The 12,015-nt window shown below is 40.3% G+C and overlaps 1 protein-coding gene across 1 annotated transcript; it reads left to right on the forward strand.

Moving 5' to 3' along the window:
* The first annotated feature begins 10,815 nt into the window (after positions 1 to 10,815).
* On the forward strand, positions 10,816 to 11,512 carry LOC125540429 (subtilisin-chymotrypsin inhibitor-2B-like). The gene is made up of 2 exons (XM_048704077.1): positions 10,816 to 10,973; positions 11,095 to 11,512. Exons 1-2 carry the CDS (start codon positions 10,909 to 10,911, stop codon positions 11,342 to 11,344), a joined length of 315 nt encoding a protein of 104 aa, XP_048560034.1. The 5' UTR covers positions 10,816 to 10,908; the 3' UTR covers positions 11,345 to 11,512.
* The last annotated feature ends 503 nt before the right edge of the window (positions 11,513 to 12,015 follow it).

A 12,015-nucleotide genomic window follows, 5' to 3' on the forward strand; every position in this document is an offset into this window, starting at 1 on the left:
AGTCACCAAAGAGCTCACACCCTACCCATGGTCAATGGATGTGCTTGGTGGTGGAGGCCAACTTCTTGGGTAGTTTTTTTTTGGGACACAGGTCCCGGCAAAAGGTGGGCAGCACTAGGATACCAACATAGTTACTTGTTTGCCCTTGCTTCAGCTCTAGTTTTACTAGGTGGTTCTTCTACTTTTATGGTTTTGACGGTTATCTTTCATAACTGTGTTTTTCAAGTGCCACATACTGGTTTTCCACACAAGCTATTTCAATTCTACCTTCTCAAATAGATTGCATGACCATGCCCATTCGTTGAGTTTCCTAAATAAAACTGAACATTTGGATGGAGTATAAGGTATCCATATTTAAACAGATAGATGTACATAAACGACATCAAGCACGCTTACATACAAACCTTAACCTTATTACGCACTCTCTGACTTATTATATTATCCATTCACTTACCATGCAGCTACTCTTATTGTATATGATATATATAAATCTCAATCTTGCTATATCTAAGAAGAGATTATCAAGCCACAATACATATACGCCAGGAGCATGCTAGCCGACCATGGGGACCTGGGCAATGTTGCCGAGACAGTCAACAAAGAGGCGGACGCGGTCGATTCGATATTCCATGGTCACAATTCTCCCCACTGGCAGAACTATGATCCGCGCCTCTGGCTTGTCCTGCAAAATCACCTTCTTGGCCTCCTCCACCGACTTCCCCACCAACTCTGGCCACTCTATCTTCTGGTTGTGATGGTCACTAGTATCGGTGTTCCCTCCCTCCGGCTTCTTCTCCACGGAACTCATCCTTGTGATGCTTTTGCTTCCTTTGATCAAAACAAATAACCAAAATTGTCACAGAAAATCACCTGCAGAAAACTATAATAAAAGAGAAGGTCAAACATGCACATCCTAACCTGTGAGACTGATTAAATCGCCAGTGTGACTGTGAGATGTTGAATTGTCATGTCCGCAGCTTAATGTGTATTTATAGGCAGTCAGGCTTGACTCCTTATAATTTGTAGTTGTGCACACAAAGTAAGCTAACGGTGTACTCTTTGCTAGCTTCACATGGATGGTGGTAGCTTGAAGGAAGATAACCCATTTGGCTTTATTTAGAGTATTACGTGCCTACACATCATCAGATAAAGTGATGCTTATCTACCTCGAGCAGAAAAGGGTGAATGAAATCTTGCACGGTGCGTCATGGAAGGTTGTCATATCTTGGTTCTGGATTACACGTACACTGCAAACAAAACAAGAATCATCACATGCCTGGCCATTTTTGGTAGGAGAACAAAACACTGCATACAACACAACCAAACAGATAGAGAACTTTTCATAGTATAAAGAATCAACTTTATTGTTACTAGCCTCTGCATTATAACATTCAAGGCAAGCTAAGAAGTTTGTACTCCACCAAAAAGTAATTTGCACTCCACAAACATATATTTTTTATTTCTTTTCGTTAAAGTTTGCACTACAACCTCCTTTCACATTAGTGTGCACCAAAATATCTTAATGTTCTATCTTCATATTTAATAATTTATATTTTTTATGTTTGAAATATCAAGTGGAAGTAATTTGTCTACTAGCTTCCAAAAATATTTATCTACAATTCTTAGTTTGCGGGACATATCTACAGTACTTCAATTTGTTTCTATATGGAACATACTAGATTATAATGTTAATCGCATAATTACGCAATTTTTTGAAATCGTTTTCTATATTATCTAGCTATTTTTGGGTATAATTAAAATTTAAGCTACATGTATCTTCATAAGGACTCTAGGTTGAAAAAGAAGTATTTATGTAAATTTGTAGCTTGTATCAGAAATTTATGTAAAAGTATATCAATTTTTTTCTTTTGGAATTCAAAATTTGTATTGTATTGGCGGTTAACTTACCGAATCTACGACATGCTCTACCGAATTTGAATGTGTGCTCCCCGCAAAAAAATTGAATTTGTGATGTTCTTATTTGGTTGTTTCATTTAAATGTGCACCTGGAAATTTTCCATACGTTTTTTTAGTGTTTTTATGGAATGCATTTTCGAATTAATTTGTTATTTCTACTTAACCGCTTTTTGGATTTCCTAAAATAAAATCCTCATTTCATGGGCAAAAATCAAAGGTGTTCTTGTGCTTTTTTGCCAAACTGTGGTTAAGTTCTAGACATTACCAGTTGCACCTTTACGCATAATGGGCCCTGGCCTTAGTTAAATACTCCCTCTGTTCAAAAATACTTGTCATCAAAATGGACAAAAAGACATGTATCTAGAACTAAAATACATCTAATACATTGCAACGTGTTTCTGCACACTGGCACCTTTACGCATAATGGGCCCTGGCCTTAGTTAAATACTCCCTCTGTCCGAAAATACTTGTCATCAAAATGGACAAAAAGATATGTATCTAGAACTAAAATACATCTAGATACATCATTTTTTATCCATTTGGGTGTCAAGTATTTTCGGACGGAGGGAGTACCTTGCAGCGTGTTTCTGCACACTAGCACAGATGGGCCCGATATCCGGAGGACCGACTGTTGTTGTTTTTTAATATTCCATGTACTTATATTCTAAACAATAATTTACTTCAATTTTTTAAAATGATAATCACACATTTAAAAAATTCACGTAGTGTAAAAGAAGTGTCTGTGCAAATTTTATAAAATGTTGATAATATTCAATAAAAATGTCCATGGCATTTAGAAGAATCTGCACGTGTTAGGAATATGATGGTGAACTTTTAGGAAGTTCTTAGACAACGTAGAAAAATGTTCATGTGATTCAAGAAATATATTTCATGAACAGGCTGTGTCGGTCATTCTTTGGACATGGCTAAATAAAGGAAACCATGTGCAATAGGTAGTAATAATACAAACGATTTGAGTGAAGGGTGCCTGTGTGGTAAGAAAACCACTTAGTTTGATCCCTAACTTTTCATCACACCAGGGGATGGCCGTTGATGAAAGTTTGCTGGAGCGTTGGATGCATCCCCCCATCAATGTTCACTTTCCTTGACAACTTCCTTAAGACACGCAGCTTCCATAGTAATAACTACCTTGGCAGTTTCCAAAGGAAAAAGTCCAAAACAAACCTTGAAGTTGTAGATGAAAGCTAAATCGAACCTTAAACTTCTAATTCCTGAAATCAGCACATCAAACTATCTAATCCCAGTCTATTTTGAACCTTAAGTGCGTTCCCAAACAGGGATTATCGATGTGGCAGGTTGAACCAGGATCCGGATGCGACTGGGCCGGGCACCAGGCACAAAGCGTGTTCTTTTTGTTTTTGCAACGGTTTTTCTGAATGGCGCAATGCGGACGTTAAAATAGCAAACAGCACAAAGCGTGTCTTTTTTTGGCAACGTTTCTTCCGAATTGCGCGACGTGACGTAAAAATAGCAACAAAAGAGAGCTCCCGTGAATTGAACTTGTAACATGGCACTAGTGAACCCAAATGCTAGCCAATCTACCTGATGGTTGTTGGTGACATAAGAGAAGCATGAAAATATTTAAACATGCTGCAGCGTCGAGCTGTGAAAACATTTTTTCCTATATCTCGAAATTTTTTCTTGAAATTTCAAAAAAATGTAATCCGAATATTCGTAAAAGCAAAAAAATAATTCTAAAATTCCAAATATTTTTTCAGAAGGTGAAAAATTTATTGGAATTACGAACTGTTTCGGAAAACATATATATTTTGAAAACATGAAGCATTTTATAAATCACCGAACATTTTTTGAAAGTGTGAATGCTCTTATGAAAATAAGAAATAAACTGTTGAAAACACGAATAATTTGGAAACCTGAACAAAAAAGTTAAAGTGTGAACAAATTTTCCCAGTTTTTAGAATTTTCAGAAAGTGTTTGCATCTTTTCCATTATCAATTGATGCATAAGCATCATTTATGTTCTCACCAAGAACACTGGAGTGAGCAGCCTCAGGGTATCCATTTTCTGATAAGCTTGTTCCTGTTGAGCATCATAATCTCCTTAAGGTTTGCCAAGAGTGGCGTCATAGCAGCTCATGGTTTGAAACCATAGACCGGCTCTAACGCGCCACCTCTCATAGTGGATACCCTCAAACATAGGAGGTCTCATGAAAGCAGCAAAACCACTCGGGGTAAATTGCCTAAAATAAGGTTTTTGGATTGTTGGAAATATGAGCAATTTACCATAGGATTTTATTAAAAGAAAAAGTAGATAAAACATGACTATCATAGTAGAGATGAAACAAGTCATGTAATCTAAAGACTAGTGACTGGGGCGCCACCTGGTGGCGCCTCTTGAGGGGGGATAATGCGCAGTAATCAAGCTGACGTATTTGTTAACGTGTTGACACTGAATTTGGTTACATGATCTTTTCAAACATGTGAAAATTTCCAAATCTGAACCAGACCGATAGTCGTACAAATAATAAAGCAACTCGTTACACCCTCACAAAATGTCTGGCTGACAGTAACCTAGATGTACTAAATGTCAAACGGAGTTTATCCCAAGTATGAAATCTCACGGACTCTTATTCAAAAATGAACAAAATGTAAACCCAGAAAGCTAATAGAAGGAGCAAGTAACTAAGATTGGATGATAATAAGCTCTGGTAGAAAAAAATCATGCATGCATAAAAAGATATTCTAATCTTAGAGGACAATAAAAGAGGCAATTTCAACATTGATATACAAGTTTTAGCTTAACACGCCTACAAAAGAATCAAATTTAAAATTGGCTGATTATAACTCTATATGTTTTCTTTAACCTGATACTCGTCTTCATTATTAATTTTGCCATCACGGGTAAGCAAAGGCATCAGCATCATCGATCAATATTTTAGTTAATAAACCATGAAATGGAAAAGTTAGTTTGCTCTCACAAAGAAACATCATAGTTTAAACCATGTTCACACACACACCATCTAAACTATGCCTCTTGGTTCAGTTTTGATGAGGTGTGAACAGATAAGAAAATAGTAAAGATTAACCTAAAAGGGTGTGGAAATTGAGCTGCAAGGAAAACCTCTGCATATTTTTTCTTTTTACTCTCCCGAAAAGTTATGTAGCATGAGAAACTTCATATTAGCATGTGGCATACATCATGAACTAAGATGCACTGAATTAGTCAAGGAAATCCAAAACTGCAGGTCAGAACTTTGATCACCACATTCGTGTCAAAGTGAGCTAAAATGAACCATTGGCACATCCTCGTCAAAGAGAGCTCAAATGAACCATGGGCTATCAGTCGGTATAAATATCCACATTACGCCATCGACCCTACAACCAATAGTACCATACTATCATAACCTTTCCAAGATGCACCATAACTTTATGAATCATGATTCGGAGACAGAACAATGGAGCAGGAAAATAACTTAGTTTAATATTTAACTACTTGTTGGTTTGAAGCCAAATTTAGTCATACAAATGAAGACGAAAATATGAGAAACATAAGACATTCCAGATTTAGTTAGTCTGCATTTTCTGGAAGTAAAAGCTCAGTCGCTCACATTCATAGCCATCATCTTATCCCAACAGTCTACAAAAGCATATTAAGATGCAGCTAGAAGAAAACAATAATAAGTACGTCCAAACCAGAAAATCAATGGAATATCTTTTAACAAAACTATATCAAGACTATGCCTAATCTAACCTTTTATGGCATTTTTATCTACATTCTTATGGAGGCACTCAGTGTGCACTACAGCCTAATCAACTTCGCCTAACAGAAGCATTATTTCTTGCTATCACTTGCCGTTGGCCACCAGGTTCATACTGGAAAATAATGAAAGAAAAGAAATCAGTATTCTGTCAAATAGTAATCCCAACAAGAATTAACATTCTTCTGCCCCCCTCCCATATACCAAAAAGAGTAGCACAAACAATGCATTTGCATTTACAATACAGGAGGACTATCTACCACACTACCAGCATTATCTAACACCCAATAGCAGAAGCCAACATTTATCTATCTTTCTAATAAAGTGATTGGTCTTATTCTCAAAAAGAAAAATAAACTACGTGATTGGTCTAATTTATAAATAGCACAGCTCGATGCAGCATCACTGTAATCTATCAGAAATTCCCAAATCTTTGTTCATAATCCCGTATAGCAAAACTCCATAATATTAAATCTTCTCTAAGAGCCAAATGCAACATGCTCGATGGAGAATATTTTTCAGTAAATAAAACTCGAATTAATACCAAATCGTCCAGATCCCAGGAGTTGCTCTGCATCATCAGTCACGCCAGCTTGCTGCTGGTCCTGAAATTGCAAGCAAGCAAAGCTTAGTGATAGCTACAAGATCAACAAAGAAATCCAAATAGAAGTGATGAATTGTTGGCATCATCAAGTAAGGATTATAAAGAATAATTCACCCATGTAAGATCATTGAAACCGGTATAAGGCAGATTCTTGCAATAGATGGCCATTGCAAAGTTTATGGATAAAAGAGGACATGCCTTGCATCGGGACTTACAATATCACAAGTGTTACAGTATCACAAGTGACCCACTCGTCATTAGGACATAAAAATCTCTCAAACCAACACTTTTTTTGCCATGGAATTGATGTGAAAACCTGAAACGTCAAGGTTGTATTCCCTTCATCTTTTTTAGAATGAAGAGAATACCATTACTACATAAAATTGAAATGTCGGTACTTAAATATTTTGTTTGCATGGCATATAAGACGAACTAACACCAACCCATCTTACCATTCAAATGCTAGGGATTTTAGCACTGAAACAAAAAATCATACATGACCATTTTACTATTGAATTGATCTCAAACAGATGGAATGTAACATAACCCGTATAACTTCTTGTGGAACACATACCATAATATTGTTTTGGGGTATATATCATTATACTTGCTAGGAGGGTTAGTGATACAAACAAGAACACGAGAAAAACTGCCATCACAAGAAATATAATCGCTGCCTGCCATCCTGACTCCTGAGTACCTAAAAGGCTCCACTCAGATTTTCCTGGACCAATGAAACACAAATCTGCACAATTTCTCAAACAGGGATAGATGAAGTATGTGAATCAGATGTAGTATTAAGAGAACAAAAAGCAGCAGTGCCATCAAAGGATTCACTTACAATCAACAGCAGAAGCAGTGACACGATTTTTCTTGTCTCCATCAGCTCTTGGACCGGATACCTGCATCACAAAAATACTCAAAACATGATGACATAAGAAGATTATCCAACAATAGAAGAGAAAACTAAATGCAGCCGACTGTATCCTTATTGTTATCCACACATTTAGCAGGAATTTCCCAACCATCATTCAAATGTGAAAGAGAGCACATGAAGCCACAAACCGCAAGAAAAAATTCCTGATAACTAAAGTTTTTCCATAGCATTTAATTGTAATTATTCAAATATTGTTCAATAGATCAACAATACGATAGCGTTATCGTAAAAAGAAGAACTCGAGGTAATGTTTTAGGTCATAATTCTTGATATATGGCATATAAAAAATTTTGAATAGGTCAAGAACTCAAGAACTCTTACAAAGAATAAATAGATCATGCAGAACACACTGGATTCACCACTAATGCAAATAATAGAAGCTCCAGCACTGTAAATGCAACTAAGCTCAATACAAATTAATAGGAGTATCTATATTTGAACACACCAGGACAAGATTTGCACCCACAAAAACTGATACACACTGCTAACTACCACAAAACATGCAATTATTTTCAATTTCAGATGGTTAAATTTTCCAAAGTCTACAGGATACTATTTATATAAGATACAACATCCTGCTTAGGTGATCACTGAAAAAAAACAGTATCAGGTAGTACATTCAAATAATTAAACCTATCAAGCACCAGCTAGTTCATTACATAGCAACCAGTAGGATTATGTGAATGCATGGCTGCAGCCAAATTGGTTAGTTTGTGCTTCCAACAAATCTTTAACTACTAGCCTTAAGATTATTGCCCAAAACCTATACAAGATCTAATGTAGTAAAGTTAAGAGACAACAGTTAAATGCACACCACATGGGAGAACAGCTAATCCTTGTGATGATAAGGTTCCAAAATCTACGAGCAAGCCATTCGCTGCAAAGGGTTATCGGGATTAGACGGAGGAGCTCACCTTGAAATGAACACGCAGGTCCTGGTCCACGGCCTTGGCGGCTGCAAGAATTAAGGAAAAATGCACACATGAGAAACCCACAAATATGTGGAAATCATCGTACGAAACGGCGAAAACAGTGGGACTGGAGAGGACGTCGTACCTCAAAATCGGGGAACAGACAGAGACGCGGTGAGGACGGACGGGAGCTGCGATGACGGCGAGGAGGCGAGTCGTCCCGCCTTCTTCCACGACGTGCCGTTGCACGAATCCGCTCTGCCTCGTGCTCCTTCCGGAATTTCCCGCCACCAATCTGCTCTGTCCCACCTCCTGCCTTGCCATGTTTCTCGCAGATCCACCGCCGCCGCAGCTCGTGTGCGCAGGAGGGGGTGGGCAAGGAAGCAGAGAGAGGAGGAACTGGAGGCGGCGGCGACGGCTGGCGACGAGGGAGAGGGGGAGACAGCATGTGTGGGAGAGGGGGAGACGAAGATGACTGCCTTCGTGGGGAAGTTCCCTTTTTTCTCTGGCTATTTTTTTAAGGTTGTCTGGCTATTTCCTTTTGACTGAGGTAGGTGTTACTTGCGGAAAATGTGCCCTATAGTAACAGTAAAATGGCATACGTGGCATAGCCCAGCATACGCCCCTTCCGCGACTGTTAAAGTGTTTAATGAGACAGCAAATGGCATGTGCACATATGAACTAGAAGAGAACATATGTAGAACAAAGGCTAGAACCAGAAACGGTAGAGCAAGAAACCGAGGTAAGATATTAAACAGATAGAACACGAAGACATACGGAATAGTGGCAGAATCACTGGTCTTGGGGTCGGTGTCCTCGCCAGCCATGTCATCGAAGAGGTTGTCGACGTTGGGGAAGATGTCGTCGTCGGGGAAGTAGTCGTCGGAGTCTGGGGCGTCCGTGATGAAGAAGTCAGTAGTCGCGCGGAGCTCTCCCCAAAAACCTTATCACCCTTCTCCCGTACAGGACTCAAAGAGGTGGGGTTTCGGAGGCCTACTGTCCCGACCTATTGTGCACGCCGCAAGCCGGGATGGGGAAGATCGAAGCAGCTCAGAGATTGGAATCGGCAGCGAGAGGAAGGAGAAGTGCTGGTGTGTATCTCTGGAGAGGAGCGACCTTCCTTTTTTATGCACAGAAGAAGTGAGCGAACAGGCAGCGACGGAAGATGAAACGAAGATAGGGAGACGAAGCGAACAGGCAGTAGGCGAAGAGGTGCGTCGTTCGTATTTAATCTCCACTATAGCAAAACGTTTCAACTTTCGTGTGACCGTTCATATACCCGTTATGCGTGGCAAAAATTTAGACATCGTCTTGTTCACGCAACCTGCGGCACGACGTGACGAGCCGTGGCGGGCGGCGGAGGAGGAAGAGCGCGCGTGGGTGTCCCTCTTGTTCTCATGCTCATACATGTGAGGAACGAACCTCCCTTATAAGGAGGTCCAACTCCCACCCAACAATGTACGAATGGGCTGCGTGGGCCTCTAGAATTTATTAAAAAAATTTGAAACTGCTATTGGGCTGACCCATAAATAGACAAAAGTCCAGCAAGTTGCATGTCATCCACTCCAACTCACCACTTCCCAAAGGCGGCTCCAAATGAATTTGTCGGTGACACAATAGAAGGAAATGTGGTTAACATCTTCATCAACGTCAACAAGGGGCAATGACCATCTCCTGGGCCGCTTTGCTTCCTTGCAGCCGTTGGGCGCAGACGTCCCTGAAAAGGGAGGAATGTATTGTATCCGATGCGGTAAAAATATATTGATCATTTGGGTTGAGTTCTATCATAGTTACCCGATTCACGGCTCGCTCAGTTCGATTCAGGTTCCTGATTCACTATTCGGTAGTGCCTATGAATCAAGTTCTTTGGGGGGGGGGGGGGGGGGGGGTATATATGTCTAGCTCGTGAATCGGGTGACTAGTTCATGACTTCGTCGATTTTCATTCGTGAATAAGAGGACTCTAGGTTATGAAATAATTTTTTCACACATAAGGCAATGGACTTGGAAAATGGAATAGTTAAAAACCAGAGAGTGGACTTGGAAAATGCCAATGCATGGATGACTCTTCATGCAAAAGAAGCCCCTAATGAGCACTCAAATCAATGGCACAAATATCAAAATCAGATTAGAAGATGAATGGAGGAAAAGTTCACACCACAAATTTCGCTTGGAGGCCCTTTTTTGCTTGCTGGACGGAACCTGTGATATTTTCCGCATGTGATTCATTTACGCAAGTAGGCTCTCTCTCTCTCTCTCTCTCTCTCTCTCTCTAATTAATGGAAAACCCCCGCATATGTAACAGTGTGCAGAACAGCAAAATGTTTGTCCTCGAGGACAAAAGAAGGAACATTTGAATTATCAGCTTTTCTGGAAAATAGCGCAATTCCTAAGTTGCAAAATTAGAGAACTTAAACTTGGGCCATTGGATGCTCTAGATTCTGGAACCTAGCTAAGTGTAGGATTTTCGCCTAGCTACACGTCAATCGACCCGTGAATAACGGGGTATGTTGTCGTCTTCTTTAGCCTCCGTACGTGTTGTCCATCATATCAAGTGCGGCCAATTTAGCAACGGCCTCGTGCAGGACGCACGCTGCATACATGCATAGAAGGAGCATCTTGCTGCATGGGTGGACAGTCAGCATCAGTGCATCACGAAAAACAATTACTCGGGCTTCACGCCTGCACATGAGAGCATCTCGACTTCTATAGTGCTTGCCTCATACTACATGCGAGAGCATCCTATCTTCATCTTCTCTCGTACGTGATAGATCTCCCCTATAAATAGGCGTAGATGATGAATGAGTTATGCAAATACTCCTATCAGTCAAGTTGAGAATAAGCTCCATCGAGGTCCATTTAGCTGGTGAGTAGTGCTGGGTATTGTCCCATATGCTTTCTCTTGAATCACTCTCTCTAGCTAGATGGATCTGTACTCTAAACTAGAAAAGCGATTTAGTTAACCATTTCGGTCCATGGTTTTGCAGCTCGATCGCGCAGTCAAGGATGAGCTATGGCGCCGCCCCAAGATGCCTCGCCTCGGAGGAAGAGAAGAAGACGTCATGGCCGGAGTTAGTGGGGAAGTCCATCGAGGAGGCTAGGGAGGTCATCCTCAAGGACATGCCCGAGGCTGACATCGTCGTCCTCCCTACCGGCTCAGCAGTAACCATGGACTTAAGGAGCAACCGTGTCCGCATCTTCGTCGACACTGTGGCAACCGCTCCTACCATTGGCTAGCTTTCTTTGCTCGCTGGGAGCGATATGCATGCGGCAGACATGACGTGTGTTGATGATCTAGTAATAATTCTAATAATGGATGCATAAGTACATGCTGAGCACCAGCATGTTACTTATGGATCAATGTACTTTTTTTGGGGTTATGAATCGATGTGCTCGATTGGTTAATTATTTGTAGTTTGCGTTTTTCCATTTCTGGAGCAATTACTACTTCGTAGTTAACAATCATACTGGTCCTCACAAAAGGCAAGAGCGTCCTGGCTTATAGCCCGCCCAAATGTCATTTTTGCTGAAAGCATCTCTAATAGTACAACTAACTAACGACTATATAATGTTGTCATGTTATTTAGTCACACATATTATACTTCTATATAGTGTACAAATTTGAATCCAACACAGAGTATCGATCCTAACCTTTAATCCCATGAATCTAACGACCCAGAGCTGAGGGATTCACATTGAACAGTAGCTTCAGTTTTTTGTTTGTTCAGTTGCCTCTATCATGCTCTGCAACCACCCAGTCCCCCCCCCCCCCCCCACACACACAGAAGGCACACCCATGCCTCATGGCCGTGTACCTTTTGAGCTGCAACAAGTCTGCAAGTCCCCCTCAAAACAAAGCAAGTCTGCAAGTGTAAAGGAGGTACATTTCTTCTGTGCTGCTTCGGCGG

The sequence above is a fragment of the Triticum urartu genome, chromosome 1 (genome assembly GCF_003073215.2).
Source record: "Triticum urartu cultivar G1812 chromosome 1, Tu2.1, whole genome shotgun sequence".
NCBI lineage: Eukaryota > Viridiplantae > Streptophyta > Magnoliopsida > Poales > Poaceae > Triticum > Triticum urartu.

Excerpts from the sequence above, each read along its gene's own strand:
- LOC125540429 (XM_048704077.1), top strand. The coding sequence starts at position 10,909 with ATGAGTTATGCAAATACTCCTATCAGTCAAGTTGAGAATAAGCTCCAT. Across the intron at positions 10,974-11,094 it reads CATCGAGGTCCATTTAGCTG|CTCGATCGCGCAGTCAAGGA; the intron begins GTGAGTAGTGCT and ends ATGGTTTTGCAG.